The following is a 25,504-nucleotide window of genomic DNA, read 5'->3' on the forward strand; positions in this document are numbered from 1 at the left end:
GGTAGTGAGTTTTGTGCCAAAGAAGGGCACTTGTGTTTATTTTCCAGTCAGTTGAGATTCAGACGGTCTTATATGGTCCTGTTTAGGAACTAGCTTGACGCTTTACCTTCACATTACCATAACTTGTTTTGCCTTTTCTCACCTGAACCTCACTATTCCCTTATTATTTGTAAGCCCTCGGCTGTGACGGGCATTATTGGTTTGAATGTGTGCATTAGTAGTTGAATTGTCTTTCATTTTTGTTGCATGCATGCTATGTAGGTCGCAGTTAGGTGAGTGACTGTCTTTTCTTCTCTCTTTTACATATAACATTCACCCTTTACTTCATGAGAGAAGAGTGACCACGAGAGAGTCCAATTTTGTTGGTCTTGCAAGGTCGATAGGTTGGCTATATTTCTGAACAGCTTATAACTCGTTTGCGTATTGACTGCTTAGTTATAACTGTTAGTTTTTGTTGCATTAAACTGGTTCAAGTAGACAAGTTAAGCTAGCTTTGAGTTATCATTTCCGTTCCATTAGTTGCATTTTAGTTTACTCGAGGACGAGTAAAGGTTTGGTTTGGGGAAGTTTGATGCGTGCATTTTATATAGACCTTTTAGGCCATATTAGCACGCATTTCCATGCTTATTTCGTAGTAATTTTACTACAAATATCCCCCGAATAGTCTACTTTGGTTTGTTTTGTATTATTTGCAGATATGAGCCGGAGAAGATCATAATCAAGCCTAAAACATGTCCCTGCGCATGCATTTAGGAGATGAGTTGAGTCAGAGCTTGGAAAGTGCTATTTTGAGATGCGCATTGGAGTAAGGAAGTTAGGCGAGCCAAGAGAGTGCTTCAATTTGCTAGTTCCTGCTTATAAGAGCCATATCTCGAGTTTTACAACAGCTATTAATGTGATTCCAGTTGGAGGTGAAAGCTTATCGTCTTATCTTTCCAACGCCACCAACCACGCCCTATTTGTCCAAGTAACGAAGAAATGGCGGCCATTTGAAGTTTGGTGCACAAAGCAGAGTTACGCGCTGAGCTCGATCGAGAGCCCTTCTTTTTGCATCTTGATCGATCGAGAGCTTATGTACTCGATCGAGAGGTCTAGTGACTCGATCGAGAGGGGTTATCGCGTGGGCTTTAATTCCGTTTTGTAATTAGGTTTGTTTAAGTTAGTTTTAGTATAAATAAGAGGCGAGAAGTCAGAATTAAGCCTCTCTTACTCTCTCACGCCTTATCACTGTTCCTGTAGCGAGGAAACGGAGGAAACTCCGTCTTCCATTCTTATTTATTTTCCGGATCTAAACTCTTGCAATCATTATTTATCGGTATTAATCTTAATTCCTTCTCTCAATTCTTCTTTTATGCTTCGTTATTTAATTATGCGTAGCTAATCCCCTTTGATATGTTAGGATTAGGGAAGCCGTGGTAGCAATATGTTAGGATCGTCTTGATTAGATTGGTTTTGTGATAAGAATTGTATTAAGCATTTTAATTGTGATTAGGTTGAATGAATGCATGCAGGAGACCGATCAATTTAGTTACCCCCGACCTAGATCGAAAGATTGGAAGGGAAGGCTTGCTTAATTACAATAGGTGATACCTAACTAGGGCGAAAGCTAAATTAGGGAGACCCTAGAGCGATTAGAGACCGAAAGGGTATAATCGTAGGTTTAAGGACCGAAAGATGACGACCACGCTCTTCTTATCAATTAATTAGATCGACTCAGTTGACCCGATAGTTCAGTTACCACGGCAGACCGACTCCTAGCATATTTCTCTCTTTCCCTGCTCTTCTCTATTTCTCTCCCTTAAATCTCGTAGTTTAGAAAACAAACTTAAAACCCCCATTTTGTGACCAAATAAGCGAACCGTTAAAACAGATATCTTGCCTCTCTGCGGATCGACCCTTATTACTACCTATTAGTAATTTGGTTTTATAAATATTATTTTTGATACTAAAACGACGGTATCACCAGCAATAAGATTATCGTCGAAAACTTGAAAAAGAAGCTGGAGGAGATTGGGGGAAAATGGGCAGAAGAGCTACTGCTGGTTCTCTGGGTTGACAGAACCACACCCAAGGTTGCGACGGGGCAAACTCCCTTCAGCCTGGTGTTCGGAGCAGAAGCAGTCATCCCATCCGAAGTTAGGGTCCCGACCCACAGATATGGATGCATAATAGAAGATCGAAATCAGGTGGAAATGGCAAGCAGTCTGGACACGATAGATGAACTCAGAACCAGCGCTTAGATCAGGATGGCTTCCTACCGACAGACTATGGCTAAAAGCTATAACAAGAACGTAAAAGTAAGAGCTCTGCAGGTAGGAGATCTGGTCCTGAGGAAAGTCTTCCAGAATACCAAGAACCAGCAAGCAGGAAAATTCGCCTACAACTAGGAGGGGCCATACCAAGTAGAAAGCACAGTTGGAAATGGAGCCTACCGACTCATGACTATGGAAGGACAAATGGTTCCCAGATCCTGGAATATCACCCACTTGAAAAAATATTTCACTTAAGTCACCAGCATGGTCAGCAACTGGGTACTCAGCCTACCAAATACAGCTCAGCCAGGTTCCAGATATTGCCCTAAATATTTTCTGGCTCTAAATATTTTTCTGTCTCTAAGTATTTTTATGTCTCAGAATATTTTTCTGGCTCTAAATATTTTCCTATCTCTAAATATTTTTCTGTCCCTAAATATTTTTTCTGGATCTGAATATTTTCTGACTCTGAATATTTTTCTGGTTCTAAATGTTATTTCTGAATTCAACATTTCTGGTTCTGCAACAACCTTATTTGTATTTTAATTCTAGTAAAATTTTAAAGTTACAAAACCACTGTAAATGTTTTAAGTATAGAATCCCTTTTTATTTCTTTCAAATGGCCAAGTGAATAAAATGCAAACTAATCTGGCAGAGCCTGTATTCATTACAGAAGGCGTGTATCCGTGGCTAAGCACGTACAACCGGGACAACCAGCCTCCCGCGATGCATTAGCACCCACGCAAGCCTGGCTCCTATGAACGAGTGGGCATACTAGACCCCTTAGCTAGCAATTAAACAGCGATGGCCAAACAAACGAAGTGCATGCACAAATCAAAGCACCAGAAACGGTACGACACAAAGACATATCCAACAGAAAAAACTTAAGTTCAAAAGCAAAATACGTCTGGCACCAGAACCAGACCAAAGTACATTAAACTGTTCAAAATAAAACTAAAATGTTACGCCCCGCAGGGCCAGAAACTAGCTAAACATGGTAAGAGTCTTTCAGACGCAGAAAAAGCTAATCTATGTCAATATGCTCCACAGACCTCGGCGTAGCCGCACGAGTGTCGGGAGCGGGAGAATTCACCTCTTCCTCAAAGACTGGATCATCGGACGGCACCGGGTTCCACTAAGCCGCCTAGCGAGATCCGAGTTCGGGCCATCAGGGAAATCAGCAGCAAGCTTCTCCTCTTCAGCTCCTAAGTTCCAAGCCGAGTGCTCCCCCTTCTGGAACGCCTTTATAGACTTAATCTTCGTCTCCAGAGCAGCATAGGAAATAGAGTTCACCAAAGTCTCCCCTAGTTCAGCATTCTTCTCTTTCAATTCCTGCACCTCGGAAGCCTTCTCCTCCAGAATCTGAGAAACACGAGCCTCAGCATCAGAAGCACGTTTCTCAGCTTCCAAGGTACGTTTCTCAGCATCAACAGCACGCCTCACAGCATCAGCAACATTCTTTTCAGCACCAGAAATCCGCCCTTCAGCAGCAGAAAGACTGTTCTGCAAACTCTGCTTCTAAGCAGCCTCCTCCAGCAGGAGACTCTGGGACTTGTCTAGATCAGCCTGAATTTTAAGCCTGTCCTTATTAGCTGCTTTCACCTGCTTATGAAAATTAGCATTTTTCGCTTCTAAGAGAGGTACCTTCTCCCGCAGATACAGAGCCATCTGGAAGGACTGTCGCACCAGAACGGAGTGTCAAAAAAAAAAACTTGAAGCAGTTAGTGTCCGTTTACCTCAAAGGAGTGCTCAGCTCCACGATCCACCAAATCATGCAAGGCTCTGCTGTCCAACGCAGACCTAGGAGCAGGAAGTAGCATCTGGTTCATTAAGCCCAGGTTACGCGCAGACTTAGCCTTGCCAAAGTCATTTGGAAGTGTAAGGATAATAACCCTAGTAGCAGGAGCGGATTTGGAAGCAGAAGTAGCCCCAGAAGCAGGAGCAGCTCCAGAAGCAGGGATGGCTTCAGACGCTGGGATCGAAGCAGAAGCAGACATGGCAGGGCCAGAAGCAGGAGTAGGTCTGGGAACCAGACAACCCATGCCCAGGCAGTGGAGGCCTCACAGCTAGAGAAGTGGCTTCAATAGGAGTCTGCTCCGTAGCCAGGCCCACAGCAGCAGATCTTCTCTTAGGACGAGGTCCAGAACCAGGGGCAGGGGTGGATTTTCTCTTCTCAGCAGGCTTGGAGGCAACTTCGACCCGCTTCTTTTCTCTCTGGGCCAAGACGCCGTCCAGCGAAATTTTGGATTTTGCAGAGCCTGGAAGCAAAAAAGATCAAGTCAAAACTAGAAATATCAAGTATCCAGAAACAGAACATAGTCAAAAAAGAAGAACAACGCACCAGTCGACATTGATTCACAATGTTCTTTTTCCTCAGCTGTTGTCTACTTCACCGCAGAAGCAGAATCCTGAACCAGATTGGGGAAGGTCCTATGCTCAGGGGGTGGACCAAATAGCTTGGAAAGAGATGCAGCTTCGTCGGAGGATGGAGGCAAGTGGCACAGATCTGCACAAAAAACCAAGTAAGGAAATATAAGCATCAAAGAAATATACACAGGAATAAGGGCATGCAAATACCGTATGTTGACCACCAGACGCTGACAATGTAGTCAGTGGGAGCCGGAAGAGTATCTACTTTCACAAAAATGAAGCGGGTGAACCACTTGCTATCATCTGGCTTCACAGGGAAGATAATGCAACTCTTTTCCCCGTCTCGAACCCGGATGGTCACCTGACCCCGACTAAGGGACCTGACCGAAAACAAGTGTGCAAAGTCCGGGAGACCGATTTCGTAACCGAAGCGGCTATTCATAGCATTAATTGCGAGCAAAGTTCGCCAAGTATATGGAGCCACTTGGCAAATAGCCAAGTGATTTAGGTTCAGAAACTCCTGAATCAGAGGAGGAAAAGGAAACCTCAGGCCCAGACGGAAAGCATACTCGTATAGACATATCCACCCCTCCCTCACAGAGTCGACTTTTTGGCCAGGGGTCGGAATATGAAACACCACATCATCGGAAAAGCCAAACGTTTCCTTGATATGAGCAAGATCTTCTGGAGTGAAGTCGGAATCACAGGAATGCTTGGCGGAAAGGACACCGCCGGAAAGGAAGAGATCAGGCGGCATCACCGGATCCGAGGCCGAGGTCGATGAAGCAGATTTTTGTGACATTCTTGGAAAAGAAAGAAACAAAAAGGAAAGCAAAAGGGGGCGAAGTACCTGAAGAGGGCAGCCGGCAGAAAGGGAGTTTATGAGAGAAGAAGATGAAAAGAAATAATGATGAGGTAAGAGAAGGGGAGGAAACCGAGGGGATATAAAGGAGAGAGAGGAAGAGTTAGTGGGAGAGTGGGAGAGTTATTACGGCAGTTGAATAAAGTAGGGAAGTTATCAAGGCTAAGGTAACTGATAAAGCTCCGTCAGTTCTCCGCATCGCAACAGAAATTCCCGCCTAAAAATATTTGAGACGGAAATTTGGGGGCAATTGTTATGGATAAAAATTACTCTTTTATCACCTGCGACGTGGCGTTTTCTCATTGGCAGAAGAAAGTGGCAAAATATTGGCGACGTGGCGCGCGACTATAGGACGATAAAAGAAAGAAGAAATTGATGAAGTGGCAAGGTGTGGACCATGGGATCAAAAAGGAAACAAACACACTTTGGCCCATAAAAAAGCACGCGTGCAAAAGAAGTTACCAGCTAGGTCAATCAACAACTCCCTATTCTTTAGGAGTTGACCTGGTATTCAGGAACAGAAGCAGAAAAACCCTAGTTCTGATTCCAGCAACTATATAAGGGCGAGAAGAGCAACACTCAAGGCGTTCGAAATTCAACTCATCAGTCCACAAAAATATCGTTTATACTTGGCAACAATCCACTAGTAAAAATTAATCTTGTATTTCCTTACTTGTGCGTTTTCCCTCGATTATAGTGCAAAGTTGGTGGGATTCCGACTCCCCCCGCGGTTGTTCCCACACCGGGTTTTCCGGTCACCAAAAATTCTCCGTGTCATTCTTTTCGTTCGTCTTTATTCCGTTGTTTCTGTCGTTGCATTTAAACTACAATTGGCATTAACAATAATCACTATCACTCACTAATTAAATTAACAACTCGGTAAATTTTTACCAAAACATTTCTTACTTGCTTATTTAATCTCCTTTATAATGTTTATTTCATATCTATCAAACTTTTATTTCTAACCAATGTATTGTTTGAAAAATGTAGAGTGATCATGAATAAGTGGACGGGAACTTAGTTTAAACTGTTAATGTAAGTTGATCACATTTTACTCTCACATTTCTTTCTCAATTCCTGATTCTTAATTGACAAGCTATTTGTAATAGTTTTATTTGTGCGGGATAACTATCCATAAGGATTAACTAAAATGATGAACAACTTGTACTTTATTTAATACTCGTACTTTGAATATGCCTTTGTTGTCACTCATCGAGTAACAAAAATATATCCTGTCGTTTACAAGTTAAGATAATAAGTTAGTGGGTTCACACAAACCCTATAACCTTTCACTAATAATTTTAGACACGAATAACGACATAGTTTCTTGAATTGTTTCATATTTTTATTATATTCTGTATTATTGTCATTTTTTTTGTTAGTAAGTGAAATAAAAAGAACATAAATTTTCTATGGTACCCTCGAACTTTGACAGATCATGGTACCCCTCATTTTAAGTTTCTACATATAGTACCCTTGTGCTTTAATTTTTTTCCCAAAATACCCTTTGACAAACTTCCGTCATAACGTCGTTACTCCTATGAGTAATTAGATGTGTAATTGAGCATGTTATGTTATTTGTGTTTTGTTATTTAGGTATTAAATTTTAGTTTATTAGATCAAATAAGGATTTAGGTATTAGATGATAAAGTGCTAGTGTATTAGATAACAAAAAAAAAGGGGTCACAAGTCATCAGAGTAACGACGCTATGACGGAAGTTTGCCAAAAGGGTATTCTAGGAAAGAAAAAGGTAAACACATGGGTACCATATGTAGAAACTTAAAATGAGGGGTACCATGTGTAATCTGCCAAAGTTCGAGGGTACCATGGAAAAATTCCGTAAAAAAAATGATCCATATGCATTAGTTTTTAAATTATTACTCCATATGAATGCAATTTGTTAAAAACTAACAAATCAGTGTTACCCAGACTCGGCAGAGAAGTGTCGCATACGATGCTAATCGCAGTGTCAGACACGTGATTCTAAAATTTAAGTGACACGGGGATACGGTCAAATAAGTGTCTTGACTATTTTAAAGACGTTGATTATATATATATATATATATATATATATATATATATATATATATATATATATATATATATATAGAGGCGGGATCTCGTGAGTTTGGTTCTTACGGTGAGTTGTGAGTTTGTGTGCTTGAAAATCTGGACCACTAAATAAAAAAGATCTTACGGCTCAGATTGCACCAAGCAACTAACAATAAATAATACGCGGGACTTTTTAATCGATCACACTGGGTCTCACTTTGTTTACTTTTTCTTTCTCTCTCTTCTATTAATTGTCCAAATCACAATCCCAATTCTTTTTCCTAAAAACACATCCCAATGAAAGTTATCAGTAATTGTTCAAGGAAATTGAAGACGACTCACATAAACACAATTTATCAAGAAAGCTTCTTCGCACAAACAAATACCGAGTTTTATCTTTTTGATTTATTCAATTTTTGACATGTTGTCTTGATTCAGGAATCTCGAAGATGCAGAATGAAGTTACAGAACATGTTCTTAATAGCATACATTCTCAGAAGCCTCATGAATCCGATTTTTGTGTCGAAGAAGCAAAATGGTATTTTTTTCGATATGTAAATATAGACTCACCATTGGTATCGGTTTCGGTGCCGCAATCAAATAATGGAGACTCGAACGGTGTTCTTTTAGGTTTGCTGCTTGTTTTATATTTGTTTTTAATTATATGTCGACTCGAATCATGGATTGGTCGCTTGTCCGCAGTGGTAACACGGTCTTTGCTGCGCTCAATGATAGTTCTTTGCTCCGCTCGTGGTGGTTCTTACGGTGATGCGGGACTCAGGTGAGTCGAGTGTCGGATTCGGAATCAAGTAGAACGTGTGGAGTCGAGATGACCCCAAGTCGTGGTTACGGGATGACCCCAAGTCGATTGAGGCTCTGGCGGTTCAATGGTGCGCGAAGAGGTAACGGACTCGACGCCGACATCAAATGCGGGCCGGAATTGGATCAATGTTGATGACCGTCTTGTTTGTGGTTGTTAATGTAGTTGGGTTTATGCGACAATGTTGAAATTGGTGTCAATGAAATTGCGATGGGACGACGCCAAACATACAAGCATGTGATGTATTCAATGTCAATGCTTTAGCGAAAATCAAACTCGACTTATTGCTTTTTGTTTTTGTTTGTTTGGATTCTTGTGTGAGCTTGTTTAACTAACTTGAATTAGGGAGGTTATACCTCTTATTGTACATGTGAGTTATTCTCAATTCCAGATTAATTTTTGTCGTTGTTTGCTTACAAGTTGTGGGGATTTTGGGTCTAATTTGCTTTTGATTCTTGCTCTAATTTTCACCCGTCTAGCTTGGATTGTATTGTCTATTGTGGATCTGAAATACTTCTCTGTTTCAATTCATAATATATATTTTCCAATCTCTATTGTGGAACCTAATTGGTCTATCTTGCATCTATTGAAAATTGAAGTTGCAGAAGATAATAACACTACAATAAAACACTATAACACCAGAATAATACTCCAATAATATACGGATAACACCACAATAACACTACAATAACACGTGAAAAAAAAGAAGAGTAAAAAAACCAAAGTAGTAAAAAATATCAAAGAGACACCGGAATAGCATCACAATAACACCAGAATAATAATACCATCAGAATAACAGCACAATAACACGTGGTAAAAAAATAGTAAAAAAATCAAAGTAGTAAAAAAATCAAAGTGACACCGAAATAATATCACAATAATAGCAGAATAACAGTAGAATAACAGCTCAATAACACGTGGTAAGAAAAAAGAAAAAAAAATCAAAGTCGTAAAAAAATCAAAGTGGCGTGAGAATAACATCACAATAACAAATGAATAACAATAACATGTGGTAAAAAAAAGAGAAAAAAATTAAAGTCGTTAAAAAAATCAAAGTGGCACCGGAATAATATCACAATAACACCAGAATAACAGCACAATAACATGCGTAAAAAAAAGAGTAAAAAAATCAAAGTAGTAAAAAAAATAAAAGTAAAAAAAATCAAAGTGACACCGGAATAACATCACAATAACAGCAGAATAACAGTAGAATAACAGCGCAATAACACGTGGTAAAAAAAGAAAAAAAAATCAAAGTCGTAAAAAAATCAAAGTAACAGCAAAATAACATTACAATAACAGCGGAATAACAATAACATGTGGTAAAAAAAAAAAACAAAAATCAAAGTCGTTAAAAAAATCAAAGTAAAAAAGAACAATAACAAATAATAATACGAGGTAAAAAAAAGAGTAAAAAAATTTCAAGTAAAAAAATCCGGTACAAAAAGAAAAAGAAAAAAAGGTAACATAATGAGTAAATTAAAGAAAAACATAAGAGAAAACAAAAATCAAAGTGGTAAAAAAAAAAGCATAATAACACGAGGTAAAAAAAAGAGAAAAAAAAAATTAAAGTAAAAAAAAAGTAACATTAGAAAAAAGAGAAAATAAGTAAATGACAATGGTTTTATATGACATGTAAAATTTGATCTTGGCCACTCATCTCTAATATAATCTAGTGGCTGAGATTCCCCCAACTCACAACTCACCATAAGAACCAAAATCACCAAATCCAATCTCTCTCTCTCTATATATATATATATATATATATATATATATATATATATATATATATATATATATATATATATAGGAATGAGATCATGTGAGGATACACTATCTTTTTGAGGATTGAGGATTGCGTTACAATATCAGAGGTTCTTCAATACAATATCACAGGTTATTCGATAAAATATCACACACAAAAAACACCTGTGAAATTTTATTTTATTTTTTTCAAAAAAAAAAAAAAAAATTTTTTGACAAAGGTCTGATTTTTCGTGATATTTTATTAAAGAACTTGTGATATTGTATTCACAAATCCTCAATCCTCAAATATATAGGAGTTCTCACCGGATCTTGACTCTATATATATATATATATATATATATATATATATATAGAGGTAAGATCTAATGAGTCCTCCTCTCAAATTGAGTCCATAAGTCCCTCTAAGGGCCATTGGATGGCCTCAATGGATGGTTGAGATTAATTTGATTAAAGGCCATTAAAAAGAAAAGGAAAAAAATGTGGATGGTTGGATTGAGATGGGTGGTTGAGATTGAAAATTACCAAAAAAAATTACCACTAATCAAATTTCTATACACTAATTAATTTTTCTTTCTCTCTCTAGCCCCTAATTAATCAGTTTTGAGTTTTAGATTTCAGAAGTGTAAATGTAATGTTGTATGAGTTTTACAAGTGTAAATGTGACGGAAATTTTGAATTTATATAATTTTAACATTTTACAAGTGTAAATGTGAAATTTTACGAGTGTAAATGTAACATTTTTAGAGTGTAAATTTGATTTTTTGTGACGGAAATTTTGAATTTATATAATTTTAACATTTACAAGTGTAAATGTGAGGTTTTATGAGTGTAAATGTAACATTTTAAGAGTGTAAATTTGATTTTTTTGTGACGGAAATTTTGAATTTATATAATTTTAACATTTTACAAGTGTAAATGTGAGGTTTTACGAGTGTAAATGTAACATTTTAAGAGTGTAAATTTGATTTTTTTGTGACGGAAATTTTGAATTTATATAATTTTAACATTTTACAAGTGTAAATGTGAGGTTTTACGAGTGTAAATGTAACATTTTAAAAGTGTAAATTTGATTTTTTTGTGACGGAAATTTTGAATTTATATAATTTTAACATTTTACAAGTGTAAATGTGAGGTTTTACGAGTGTAAATGTAACATTTTAAGAGTGTAAATTTGTTTTTTTGTGACGGAAATTTTGAATTTATATAATTTTAACATTTTACAAGTGTAAATGTGAGGTTTTACGAGTGTAAATGTCACATTTTAAGAGTGTAAATTTGTTTTTTTTGTGACGGAAATTTTGAATTTATATAATTTTAACATTTTACAAGTGTAAATGTGAGGTTTTACGAGTGTAAATGTAGTATTTTAAGTGTAAATTTGAAGGTTTAAGAGTGTAAATTTGGTCCTTTGAGTGTGACTTTGGTCCTTTATAAGTGTAACTTTGGTCCTTTTACGATTAAAACTTTAGTCCGACTACCAACAAACACCACCAACGCCGTCCTCCACCACCAACTCATATCCACGAAAATATGAGTGCAAATGTATATAAATTTAATGAGTGTAAATGTTCAGATATACGAGTGTAAATGTAAAGAAATATGAGTGTAAATGTTAAGAAATATGAGTGTAAATGTACACAAATACAAGTGTAAATGTTAACATTTACGAGTGTAAATGTAAAGAAATATGAGTGTAAATGTTAAGAAATATGAGTGTAAATGTACACAAATACAAGTGTAAATGTTAAGATTTATGAGTGTAAATGTAAAGAATATATGAGTGTAAATGTTAAGAAATGTGAGTGTAAATGTACACGAATACAAAACACCGCCTTTTTATATTATTAAAAGGCCACTTAAAAAAAAAAAAAAAAAAAAAAAAAACGACACAAACATGAAATGCAGGACAACAATGAAAACAAAAAACAATAAAAAAGAATGTAAATGATAAAAGAACCCAACAAACCAGATCTGAAACATAAATCTAAAAACAATATACAACAAGACGACTTATTATAAGACGAGATTTGAAAGAGGAAAAAGAGGGAAAAAAAATGGGACGACACAAAACACAACATATGCGACGACACAAAACACAACTATAAAATAAATATAAATAAATAAAAAAAAAAAAAAAAAAAAAAGCAAACAAACAGAAACACACAGGAAACTCGTTTTCCAAATGAACAAAACAACTAATTTGTTTTCAAAACAAAAAACAAAGCAAGAAAGCAAAGCACCCACAGGAAACTCGTTTTCCAAATGAACAAAAACAAAGCACCCACCACCATTTCTTTAAAAATAAGAAAGAAAGCAAAGCTTGTTGCAGTGGTGTTTGTTTTCTTTAAAACAAAGCTTTTCTATGATTTTGTTTCAGATCTGGCGACCATAGGAGTGGTAGATTGTCGTTGGTGGTTGCAATGGTGTCGTCGCATATGTTTGTTGCAGTGGTGTTGTGTTGTCGGGGGTGGTGCGAGGTAGAAATGGTGGCCGGGAAGGTGCAAGGGGACTGGGTGGTAGTCGGGTTGTGGTGGGTGGTGGGTGGTGGGTTGTAGACAGAAATGGTGGTCAGAAAGGGCGTGAGGCGTGGTGGTGCGGGTTGTGGTGAGTGGTGGGGCCAGATCTGGACAAAAAAGAAAGGTTGTGTGTCGGGTGGAGGGAGTGGAAGAAGTAGCCGTGGTGGTGTCGAGAGGAAAGAGGAGGAGGTGGGGTAGTGGCGGTGGCGCAAGTGAGGGAGGTCATGGTGGTGGTTACGGCGGGTTGTGTGTGTCGGGTGTGTGTAGGGGTGGTCTTGGTGGTGGTGGGTTGATGGGTGTTGTGGGGGCGGGGGTGGTGGGTGTCGGGGGTGAGGAAAAGAGGAGGGAATTTTTTTGTTTTTTTTTGGTTTTTGAATTGTTTGGTTTTTGGAATTGTTTTGGTTTTTAGAGAGATAAGAGGAATGATATTTGTGTGATAGGAGAGAGAAGTGAGTGGAAAAAGAAGCTTATATAGTAAAATTAGAGGTTTGATTAGTGATGGTAGTGAGAGGAAGTGATTAATTAGAATCAATCCCCTCCTTTTAGCCTTAATCCCCCCTTTTTTCCTTTCAATCTCAACCCCTCATCCCATCTTTTCAATGGTCCTAATAAGGACTTATGGACTCAAGGATTGTAGGTGGACTCACTTGATCCTTTCTCTCTCTCTCTCTCTCTCTCTCTCTATATATATATATATATATATATATATATATATATATATATATATAGAATTAGGATCACATGAGTCCACCCTATCTTTTTGAGTCCGTGAGTCCATGATACAATATCACACTTTATATTAAACAATATCACAGCTTATATTCAAAAAAAAAAAAAAAAAAAAAAAAATCCAAAAAAAAAAATTGAAAAAAAAAATTCCAAAAAAAAGTCGTGATATTGTTTTGTAATACAATATCACACGTTACACTAAACAATATCACAGCTTACATAAAAAAAAAAAAACTTTTTCAAAAAAAAAAATTTGAAACAAAAAATCGTGATATTGTTTTGTTATACAATATCACACGTTATACTAAACAATATCACAGGTTAAAAAAAAAAAAAACTTTTTCGAAAAAAAAAATTTCGAAAAAAAAAATTTGAAAAAAAATTTTCCGAAAAAAAAATCGAAAAAAAAATTTTGAAAAAAAAAATTTCGAAAAAAAATTTGAAAAAAAAAATCGTGATATTGTTTTGTATAGTGCGTGATATTGTTTTATGGACTCATGGACTCAAATATATAGGTGGACTCACCGGATCTTGCCTATATATATATATATATATATATATATATATATATATATATATATATATATATATATATATATATATATATATATATATATATATATATATATATATATATGTTGAGAAATAACAAAACAAATATGAGGAAAGATAAAACATATTAAAATATTGCAATTAATGGTAACAACTGTCATTCAACAACTTTCCATACTTACTTTTTTTTAAAAATGAAACCCTAACCTATACTATTTGCCTTTCATCAGCCGCAATACCCAAAAGTTTCATTTATCTCTCTCTCTCTCTCTCTCTCTCTCTCTCTCTCTCTCTCTCTCTTCTTTTTTCCCTTATGCCTCTACTCCTCCTCACACCCAATCAACATCATCATTGTGCAAAGTGTCGGGAGTCGTGTCGAACTCTGAAGTATCTCATGCATGTCAGGTGTCGTATTACGTGTCGACACTCCACCTACCTAGGGTGTCGATACTACATAGTAACAAATTAAAACAACTACGTGAGATGGGTTTGCACCTTCTTGCCCATTTCTATTTTGTCATGTTATGAAACCTAATGTTGTAGAGTTTAAATTGCGTAAGTATATATATATATTTCTTTTTTTAGATGAAATGTAAGAATATATTAAAGAATCGGAAAACGAGTTACAAAACGGATACGTATAATCGTATCTCTACCAAGACAAAAGACGCCCAAAAAAGGCAGCCTAATCCAAACCCCCAAATAGAAATCTGGGTTCATTAAAATCAGATGAAAAAATAAAATCACATCTCCATCTCAAATCAACTCATTCTTTTCATCTTCCCCATTCAAACTTTCAATCTCCTTCAAATTTCAATCAAAGCGGTCAACCAGGCTTGATCATTATCTTTGATTTTAACAGCAATAGTGACGAATCTATGTCAGAGTTCTCTGATAACGGCTTGATCCAACATTTCAGGTCGCATCAGAGTATGCTCATTCCTGCTCATGTTCCTCTGTCTACATATGTGGTAGATACAAGCATTTAACACAGCATTGATGATGCCCTTTTGGAATTTCGATCCACTATGTTGCAATCTCCAATCAAGAATATCATGAAGAGGTAAGTTTATACCGATCCATTTGTTGATATTGTTTAAGACCAGATGACTATAAGAGCATCTGAAAAACAGATGTTCCAAGCTCTCTTTATCTCCATCACAAATACAACAGTTAGTCTCTGCCGGGATGCCCAATCTGTGAAGCTTGTCATTCGTGTTGAGGCTATTGTGCTGATAAATCCAAGTTAACATATTGTGTTTCGGGATTGACCATTTATTCCACACTGAGTCACACCATTTAACTTTGTCCCCTTTATCCCTGAGCCATTTGTAACCTTTTACTATAGTATATTTAAGGCCTATTTGATTCTTCCAGACTTGATGGGTATATGCTTCCTTGAAAATGTCTTTGGTATGGCAGACCTTCCTCCAATACCAGCTGATATCATCAGGAGGGGAGTAATCTTGCCAACCTTTGCCTTTGAGATAGATATGATTTATCCATGTGACCCATAAATGATCAGGTTTAGTTGTTATCCACCAAACCAATTTGCCCACTACTGCTTTATTCTAAATGAGATCATTCTTCAAGCCGAGACCTCCTTCTATTTTGGGTTTACAAATCATCTCCCAAGAGACTAGAGGAGATCTTAGATATTCCACACCCCCATCCCATAAATAGTTTCTGCAAATTTGCTCAATTCTGGCTATCATCCAGTGGGAAGAATGAACATTGTAGCCCAATAATTGTGATACGTCTTAAGAACAGCCTTGACAAGTACGAGCCTTCCTGCATATGAAAGTTTCCTGGCCCCCAACCCCCTTATTTTAGCAACAATTTTCTCAATTAGGGATTTACAATCTTGGGAAGTCAGTCTTGTTGTTTTGGTAGGCACTCCTAAATATTTAAAAGGTAATTTGCCCTCAACACAGCCTGAGACCTGAATAATTTCCTCTTTCACATGATCTCGAACCCCATTGAAGTATGCATTAGACTTCCCTTTGCTCATCCTAATGCCTGATGATTTGGAGAAGGTGGAGAAAGTCCCAAGGATTATCATAATAGATTGGACATCTCCTTTACAAAAGAGTAAGAGGTCATCAGCAAACATTAGATGGGTGAGTTTCAGAGGTTTGCATAAAGGATGATACCTGAAATCCGTCACCTCTGTAGTAACAGCCATGAGTCTGGTTAAGTATTCCATGTAAATGGTAAACAAAAGGGGGGAGAGGGGATCCCCCTATCTCAATCCTCTTTGACATTTAAAAAAGCCAAATATATCTCTATTAAGGTTGAGGGAATAACTTGCAGTAGTCACACATTGCATGACCCAATTCCTGAACTTGAATGGAAATTTCATGGCAGTCATCATTTGCTCTAGAAAGTCCCATTCAATAATGTTATATGCCTTTTGAAGGTCCAGCTTGAATAAGCATCTAGGAGAAACAGAATTCCTCCCATATAGTCTAATAAGATCCTGGCATATTAAGATGTTCTCCATTATGCTTCTCCGCTGTATAAACCCCCCTTGATTAGGAGAAACTAAATCTGGCAACATACAAGCCAATCTATTGCAAAGCACTTTTGATATACATTTGTAAACAACGTTGCAGCAAGCAATGGGTCTGTATTGAAGCATAGTGGAAGGCCTATCCACCTTAGGAATAAGAGTAACTAAAGTGGCATTTAACTGTGTAAGAATAGTACCTGACTAAAAAATTTCCATAATTGCCTCAGAGACCTCATTCCCAACAATATCCCATGCATCCTTAAAGAATTTGCTTGAAAAACCATCAGGGTCTGGAGCTTTTTTATTTGGAATATGGAACATGATATCTTTGATTTCAGCTTTAGTGATAGGCTCCAACAATTTCTGACTATGCTGCTCTAAACAAATTTTACCTTGTGCCACAATGAATTTATTTACCTTAATGGTCTGACTCCTAGAACCAAGAAACATTTGATAATATTCAAGGAAAGCTTACTGAATTCCCTCCTCACATGTTTATAACTTGTGCTTGTGATCTTTAATCTGGTAGATTAAATTCTTATTTCTCCTTGTTTTAATAAGGCCATGAAAATATACAGAATTAGCATCCTCGTCTTTGAGTCAATGAGCTTTTGCTTTTTGTCTAAGATACTCCATCCTAGCTTGATCTAAGACTTTAAAAGCCTGAAGAGCTTCATATTCAGACTGGATGAGTTCCTGATCTCCTAGTTTGGTCACTATCTTTTTTGTAAATTAAGTAGCCTAGTATGAGCTTGATCAACATTGTTCTCAATATCATAAAAATGACCGCTGTTTATACTCTTAAGCATTGGTTTAAGGGCTTTCATTTTCCTAACCAACCTATACATTTTAGTCCATTCTATATTCTGATTCCAAGTAGCAGCCACTATTTCAAGAAACCCTGGGGCAGAGCTCCACATATTAAAATATTTGAATGGTCTGTTTTTGGGCTTACTGCTCTTTGCCAAACTCACCAGACACGGTGTATGATCAAATAATATCTCAGGCATAAAATGAGAACAGTATTCAGGAAAATCTCTTATCCATGCTTGATTTCCTAAAAACCTATCTATCCTACTATAGACCCTTGTTTTAACATGTTGTTTATTATTCCAAGTATAGAAAGCTCCCATAGCTTGAACATCTAACAACCCACAATCATCCAAACTATTCTGGAAAGGTTCAACCTCGGCTGTAGTCACATTACCTCCCAATCTTTCATGAGCAAGAGTTATACAATTAAAATCTCCTCCTATAGACCAAGGTCCAGAAATAGTACCAGAAATCCTTTTAAGATTATTATCCATAGAGATTCTCTTTCACTAATACCATTAAAAGCATAGATAAGTGTGTGGAAAAATTGCTTCTGAGTCATCTTATCAGTGACATACATATGAATGTATTGAGCATCATATTCCAGAAAAGATACATCCACCATGTAATGATTCCAAACAACCCAAATCCTTCCACCATTATGAAATGCCATATTTGTGGACACACTCCAATTCCTGAAGACAGAATTTAGAGCTTTATTCATATTCACAGCTTTTATTTTAGTTTCTAACAGTCCAAAAAGGCCTACATTATTAAAAAGCATAAATCTATTCACAATCTTTTGCTTTGTATCTTTATTCATCCCTCCAACGTTCCAAAAACTCAACTTAATCATGTATTATTTGTAGGGGAGTCATTACCAGTTATACCTATACCTCTTTTGGGAGATCAAAAACTACTGAACCCCTCCATACAAGTGGGAGATGTCTGATTGATCCTGCTCACATTAAGAGCTTCTTGTCTAGAGATCTTAACATTCTTGACTGGAGAGGGAGAACCTGGGGTCTGATGACTCCCAGTATGCTTAGTGATTGGTGTGCTCTCCAGACCAACTATGCCTTCATTTGGTTCAGGAACATATTGCACCTCTACATTGTCTACCCGTTGCTTCTGTTTTGCAGACTGCTGTACATGCCTCCATACCTTTCTAATCTGTTTATGTTGACTTGCAGGCTTGCCTCGTCTACAATTGACCTTTTCATGACCAATCTGCTTACAATTAGCACAAATAGTAGGTTTCCATTCATACTCCACCTCAATTTCAATAAGAATATGCTTTTCATCCCTGAATTTGACCGAGTTAGGAAACTTTTGTCCTAGTTTCAATTCAACCATTACACATGCAAATCCAAGTCTTGTCTTTAGTTCAGTAGCATTGTCAGCCTTAACATAAGATCCAATCAGATCTGCTATCTTCTTGAGACTATTACCCCAAAATTTGAGGGGTAATTTATGCAACCTCACCCACACTGGAACACTTTTAACTTCCTCCTTTGTCAACTCAATATCAGGCTGTCATTCCTTGAGAACTAATGGTTTATTATCAAAGAGGAAGTAGCCACTATTTAACACTGTGTTTTTCATTTCTTCAGTGGTAAATCTTTCCAGGAAGATGCCATTAAGGAGAAAAGAAATTTTGTCCACAGAGAACTTATTCCAGATTCGTTTCAAGAATCCCTCCATAATTTGCCAAGGAGGATTGGCTCCTACCACAAATCCATAGACTGCATTATTCCAATATTCAAGTTCATCATTCACATCCTCATTTGTCAATTGTTGTATGTCCTCAGATGCTTCATCCACCATTTCAATTAGTTTTCGGCCATGTCTTTGATACCAGACCCCTTCCTCATCAAGGTCATCTGTCTCGTCTTCACTTTCCTCTACTGTCTCAACCATACCATCCAGATCAAAGGCCAGAGTATCATTAATTTCACTCATGTTTCTTGTTTTGTTCCCAGTTTCCCCATCAGGCCCTCTCAAAACCTTCTCTTTCTCAATAACAATCCTAGATGCATTCTCAAGTCGGTTTGATTTACTCTGATGATTTTGTTGTGTTTTGGATGCAGATTTATTCGTCATGATGAATCAGAAATCAAAGTTTTCAGATCGCAATGGAGACGGCTGTTAGGGCATTTTTTTTAAGTTTCCAGTTGATGTAAGTATATATATTTCATATGCAGGGTACTATGACACTCTTTTTGGTAAAGTCTATCTCAAAGTCATTAGGGACGAAATCAAATACATGCACTTTTTTAGAAAATTCAATCATTAGTTGAAGAATGAAGAATTTGCGTCGAAGTCAAAGACTTCATCAAGGAGAAAATGAGTAAAAAAAGAAAGTATTTTATCAATGCAGTATTAAGGGTACACGGCTTGGTTTGACTTGGAATCTCACCCTTTGTGCATTTTGTTTGTATAATATAGACTTGTAAGTTTTGATTCAATCAAGAGTCGAATGGGAGAGAATGCTATGTTTTTTTTTGGTATATCTTATTTGTTAGTTAGTGATTATAAAACAAAAAAGATTGGCTTGTGAATTCTAATGAATGTTACAAAGAACAATGTTAATTAATTCACTAATATTTTCTCTTACAAAAATTTCAATTAAAATGTGAATTTTAATTATAAACTGTAATTATGAAACTTATAATGTTAATTTATATTTTTTGTTTTAAGGTTTAAACTGAAAGAGATCTAATGAAACAGATTGCCTATTGAGTTACTCTATTTACAAGAAACAAACAAATATGGCATCATGACAACCAACTTTTCCTGGACAAAATTATACATTATCGTTCAATATACAGGTACACATAAACGTCCCGTGAATTTCACGGGTACAAGAGCTAGTTAGACAATAAAGGCTGTAACACCCCTGATTTTCGGCTAAATTAAAATCAATTTTTACATATAAAATAGGATATTATAATCAATATACAAAGTTTTTATTACAAAATGTCTCTTAAAATAAATATACAAAATGAATTAAAACTTTTACAAAGTCTTTAAATAAAATCTTGTCTTGAAACAAAATTCTTTTGAACTGTAGCGGAAGTCACCTGAAAATAAAACCATAAGACAAAAAGGACTACCCCCATGACGAGTATCCCAGAAGAGAGAAAACACGCCAACCGAGGAGCTAACTAACAGATAATACCTCAATATAAGCAGAATAGTTTTGGTCATGGTGTGGAAACAAACACACGTAAAAAAAATAAAAATAAACACAGAGTATAATAAAAACACTCCTCGGTCACTAATTTCAACATCAAGCTCCTCCACAATATTTCTATAATATTATACACTATCTTATCTCAATAATTAACCAAGTCTCATCTCATTACTCCGTCTTACTCATCACTCTATCTCATAATATAATCCTCCAAAGTAACCATGTATAGTATTCTCATCGTCGATCCTAAGCCAAGGACAAAGGGGTGAGTGAACTGGCGGGTAAATCTGCAAAACAATACTTCCATCTCAATATCGATTTCAAACTCAAATAACTCAATAACCACGGTCACGCTGGACCGTAAAGATAACTCGAATCAAAGGCCCCATAACTCATAACTCAATATCAGTAACCAATTTCCATCTCAATTTCATAATTGATATTGTCAAAGGTTCAGAAAATCGTGCTCAACACTTATAGTATAAAGTATAAACTCCAAGCTACTCAACCATGAGTCTAGGTGAAAGGAAACGATAACAATAACACAATACGAGAACAATCTACAACTCAATAATTTTAATACGTCATTTCTCTTTCATGTACACATTTTACTCATTCATGGACTTTTTCTCATAATATTTCCACACCCTATCCTTCTCTTAACTAAAGAGTCAAAATTTCTCTCTATTCTTCTGCAAAACATTAATCAAATTAATTCTCATCAAAAATTTTAAATGAATATCAATTTACATATTAACTAAAAAATTACTTCATTTTATTGATAAATTACATTAACTTTGTTGATTTCTTCAATTTGAATTTGATTTTTTACTTAGGGTTTGTGGGAGGGGTAACATAATGAATTAAATTTGCACCAAACTTGTTCGAATGTCGTTTGAAATTTCGCTGGCGTAATTATTTTTCTCCTTTAAATCCATCTTCAACATCGTCAAAAATCTTTACGCCATAATTAATTAGAAATTGGTTCAAAAAAGAAAGAAATATGAGGAAAATTTAATTCTACGGGATTTTTCAATCAAGCATTTCAAAGATGGATTGGAATGTTAAGAATGAATGAGAATGATTAATGTGACAATGATTTGTAGAAGGAACTTGAATGCAGATAATTTTTGAATGTTAAGGCTAATAGTATTGGTGATTGGCATCCATGTAACTTATCAACACAAGTCGAATTCTAGTATTTGATGACATTGAATTGCAGATATGCAGAAAATTATAATCCCATATACTTTAAGTTGCATAAATTAGGGACAAATTAGAAGTTTTAGATCCCCATTTTAGGTTTGAAGTAAGGGTTCTTTTGTTGGAGCTTGTGTCCTCCACAGTTAGTGTGATAACGTATATAAATCTCTTATAGGTTCACAAGGGTATACTTAGTATTTTATCAGTTGATTAACGATTACTTAATAACGGTTGGCTTGCTAGAAGTTTGACGTTATTATCATACTGATGGCGGTGATCAACTGGTCCCTAAAAGTCACACCTAAAGGATGTGTTTGAGAGATGTGATTGTATGAAAATATAATCACATTGATGCCTGACTAAAAGGTTAGTTCATGTATTTGACTAAACAGTTAGTCAATGTGATGATGAGACGATTATTTAATACAATTAAATAATACCAGCTGAGACGAATTAATTGTTAAATTCGTAAATTGAATATAAACTGTTATATTTAATTAATGTATATAATGTTAGCTTAAACGAATTAAGATGTTAATTCGTAATTAAACATAACCAGTTATATTTGATTAGCGAACTATAAATATGCGATATTTATAGTTAATGTATATATTATACGATATTGTCATAATAAATGATGACGGACCGGTATTAAGTGTGTGGACTTATTAATACGGGACAACATATATGACAATTGATAAAATGTGCACATATTATACATTTTGATAACTACCTAAAAATAAGAAGATTTTTCTCCTTATTTTTATTTGGTAGTTGGCCGAAAAAAGGAAAAGAAAAATCTTCCCCTATTTTTCTCCTTTACACGGTTTAAAGGAGAAATGGGAATCATTTTTCTTATCCTAATTTTTGACCTAAAATTCTCTCATCAAAGAAACACAAAACCTAAAAATTTCACAACAATTTTGGGGATCTATTCTAGCAAGAACAAGAGGCATTTCTCATCACATTTTGGGTGCAACGATTAGGAGAATATCGATTTCGATATTGTTCTTAGGCCAATTTTGCTAGGACCAAAGGTTGATTCATATCTCTATACTTTTGTTTATGTAATTTCATTTATGACTCGTTTTTCATAATTATAATTTCATTATAATCCGAATATTTATAGAGGAAGTATACCGATATTTCCTACAAGTGGTATCAGAGCATAGGCCACGAAATTATTTTATATGATTTTCATAAATGGATTTAAGCAAAAATTTTGAAGAAGAAAAAAAAAAACATTTCGGCCGTGAGTTTTTTTGCCGAGAGCAAATTTTTTACCGAGATGATTTTTCTGTTTTTATGTTTTTGTTCCATTTGATTTATTCATATTATTGTTTTAATAGGTTAAGATGATAATATAATAAATTTGTAGATGTTTTGATTTAATTAGAATTAAATTGAAATGTAAATGGAAATAGGTTCTTTTTGTAATTTTTAAATTGTAATTTTGAGAAGACTAAAGATGGAGATTGGATTGCTCACTCTCGCTACATGGACCAAGATGGAACATCAAGACAAGCTTCTCGGGTCCAAGGATGGATTCCAAAGTTGTATTTATGTTCATTTTGGTAGATAGGCCACACTAGGACTTTATTTTGATTTACGTTTTTCATTCTCGTTGCTTTTCATTCACATGGTAGTTAGTGCATCATTTTCCGCCTAAACCAAACGACCTACTACTAAAATGCATGAAAATTGACTCATATAGTTTGGATGTTAGTTTTCATAGACATACAGATGTCACACAATTTTAAGCCATCACCTTAGTTTATTCATTCTCGCATGTTAGATATTAGTTCACTTAAAATGAATTAAAATAAAGTTGATGGGATCTTCCTCTAAAACTGAAATTGAGACTAGTCTTTATAAGCCAAACAGCTATGAATCCCTTCTTCGTCGGTATGCATATAGGACCTTACTCTCCATATGACCCCTTCTACGTTGGGTAAGTAGTTTGTGTTGACTTAGTTTACCTCAACATTATAATCCGAAGAGTTTCTCGAGATTATGATGGACTATAGATAGAATTTACAGAAATTTATCGACCAAGAATTCTAAAAGTAGAATTAGCCAAAAGGTTGGCTTATCAATTTACAGATAATTGAGTCTTGGGATCATTTATATAATTCTTGAGGAAGGTCAATTGTATAAATGCTTGAGTCTTCGCGTTATAACAGTATTGCATTAGACTTAAATCATAACGATGAGTATGCTTATTATATTTTTCTTCTTTTCGCAGTGTAGAATACGTTTATATTGATAATACTGTTACAACAAATGGCTGGAAATAACGAAATCCCTATGTCAAGTGCCACACTTGGACGCGAGTCCTGGCTAAAAGCTTTTATGGACCACATGAATCAGTTCACACTTATGAAGAATGACGGGTCCAACTTTGCGGACTGGGAGGCATCATTGCGGAATGCTGCCATTGCTGACGGTAAGCTCAAGTACTTAACTGAACCAGTACCGCCAAACCCAGGCCCCAATGCAAGAGCTAACGAGTCAATTGCTTATAGTGACTTCGTTATGGAAGCGGGTGCGATAAAGAACGTACTCATTTTTGCAATGGAACCAATTTGCAAAGACGCTTCATTGCCCAAGGTGCAAACAAAATTTTCACCACGCTCACTAATGAGTTCTCAAAAGCACCGAGAATCGTTACTTATGAGCATACCTGTCGCTTCTTTGATGCGAAACTCCAGAAGGGCCAACCGGTTAGCCCACACATTCTTAACATGATTGAGAATGTCGAGAAATAGGAGGCACTTGATTGCAAAATCAGCGAGAGCATAGTCATTGACCGTATGTTTCATTCACTTCATGATGGTTTTGTTAGGTTCATATACCTATTATTAGACTCCTCTAATAGTGAACTAATTAACTTGTTAATTATTTATTCTTTAGATCTAGTGCATGCATAACAAAATGAAAGATTTATAAGAAGAACAATGTTCCTTACATTGTTATGTGTTTCGAAATTATGGGCACAAGTAAGGTCACCTTCCTTCACTTGTTCTTGAGCTAAATATGATGGATGATCCTCCTAAGACTCCAAGTATAGAAGCCACTCCCAATAAATTTCACCCAAGATTAATCCCAAAAATTCCTACTAATATTAACTAGATATATAGTAGAAATGTAACCTTAAAAATACTAATGTTCTTGTATTACTACCTCTAGTAATAGATAATGAGTATTAGTATTTTTAGAGAGGTTTTATCAATTGCATGTGAGGAAAAACTTGAGAGAAAACAAGTAAGGAACAACAACAAAATTTGAGCAACACAATGCTCTATATGTAAGAGCCAAAACCGGTGGCTTTACATGCATAGGGGAATATTTTTCTTTTGTTTTACTCTCTTGTAAAGTTTAGGTAGAGTAGTGTAAGATATAGGCATGATTAAAGCTTCATATGACAAGTCACTATCACACTCTAACCAAAATAAACAAAGACAAAAGAGCATCTTTTGTCTCTTGATTTGGCCGAAATATTGGACCTATTTTGGTCCATTTTTGCCTTTTGTCATTTGTCCCACAACTGCTTATAAGTCATATGTTTAACTATCTTACATAATTAATTATTAATGTAATCATTTAATACTTAAATATTACAATTAATAATATTATATACACTCCACTTTTTGAGTAGTATACTACCATTATATCAACATATAATGGGTCCCGTAATTACTAGTTGGTTAAAATTACAACTTCTTGTAACTTTAAATAACTAATTACCTCTACCTCAAAACTTATATAATACCTCAACCAATTTAGTAAATTAACACTTAATTACTAAATTTAAATCTTATTTAATCACATTACAATAAGACGCAAAATTGCACTCTCA

At 35.7% G+C, this 25,504-nt stretch overlaps 1 protein-coding gene and 1 long non-coding RNA gene across 2 annotated transcripts; one reads left to right on the forward strand and one right to left on the reverse strand.

The window, feature by feature from the left end:
- Positions 1–16,163: 16,163 nt before the first annotated feature.
- LOC141645046 (uncharacterized) lies at positions 16,164–19,349 on the reverse strand. Its single transcript, XM_074453976.1, has 7 exons — positions 18,840–19,349; positions 18,182–18,779; positions 17,763–18,011; positions 17,195–17,685; positions 17,010–17,080; positions 16,656–16,866; positions 16,164–16,613 (listed from the first exon to the last, which is right to left on the reverse strand). Exons 1-7 carry the CDS (start codon positions 19,347–19,349, stop codon positions 16,164–16,166), a joined length of 2,580 nt encoding a protein of 859 aa, XP_074310077.1.
- A 3,065-nt stretch (positions 19,350–22,414) lies between these two features.
- LOC141588045 (uncharacterized) lies at positions 22,415–24,612 on the forward strand. The gene is made up of 2 exons (XR_012519779.1): positions 22,415–22,682; positions 23,891–24,612. It is a non-coding gene; the product is annotated as an uncharacterized LOC141588045 (long non-coding RNA).
- Positions 24,613–25,504: the final 892 nt, after the last annotated feature.

Source organism: Silene latifolia, chromosome 1, assembly GCF_048544455.1.
Source record: "Silene latifolia isolate original U9 population chromosome 1, ASM4854445v1, whole genome shotgun sequence".
Taxonomy (NCBI): domain Eukaryota; kingdom Viridiplantae; phylum Streptophyta; class Magnoliopsida; order Caryophyllales; family Caryophyllaceae; genus Silene; species Silene latifolia.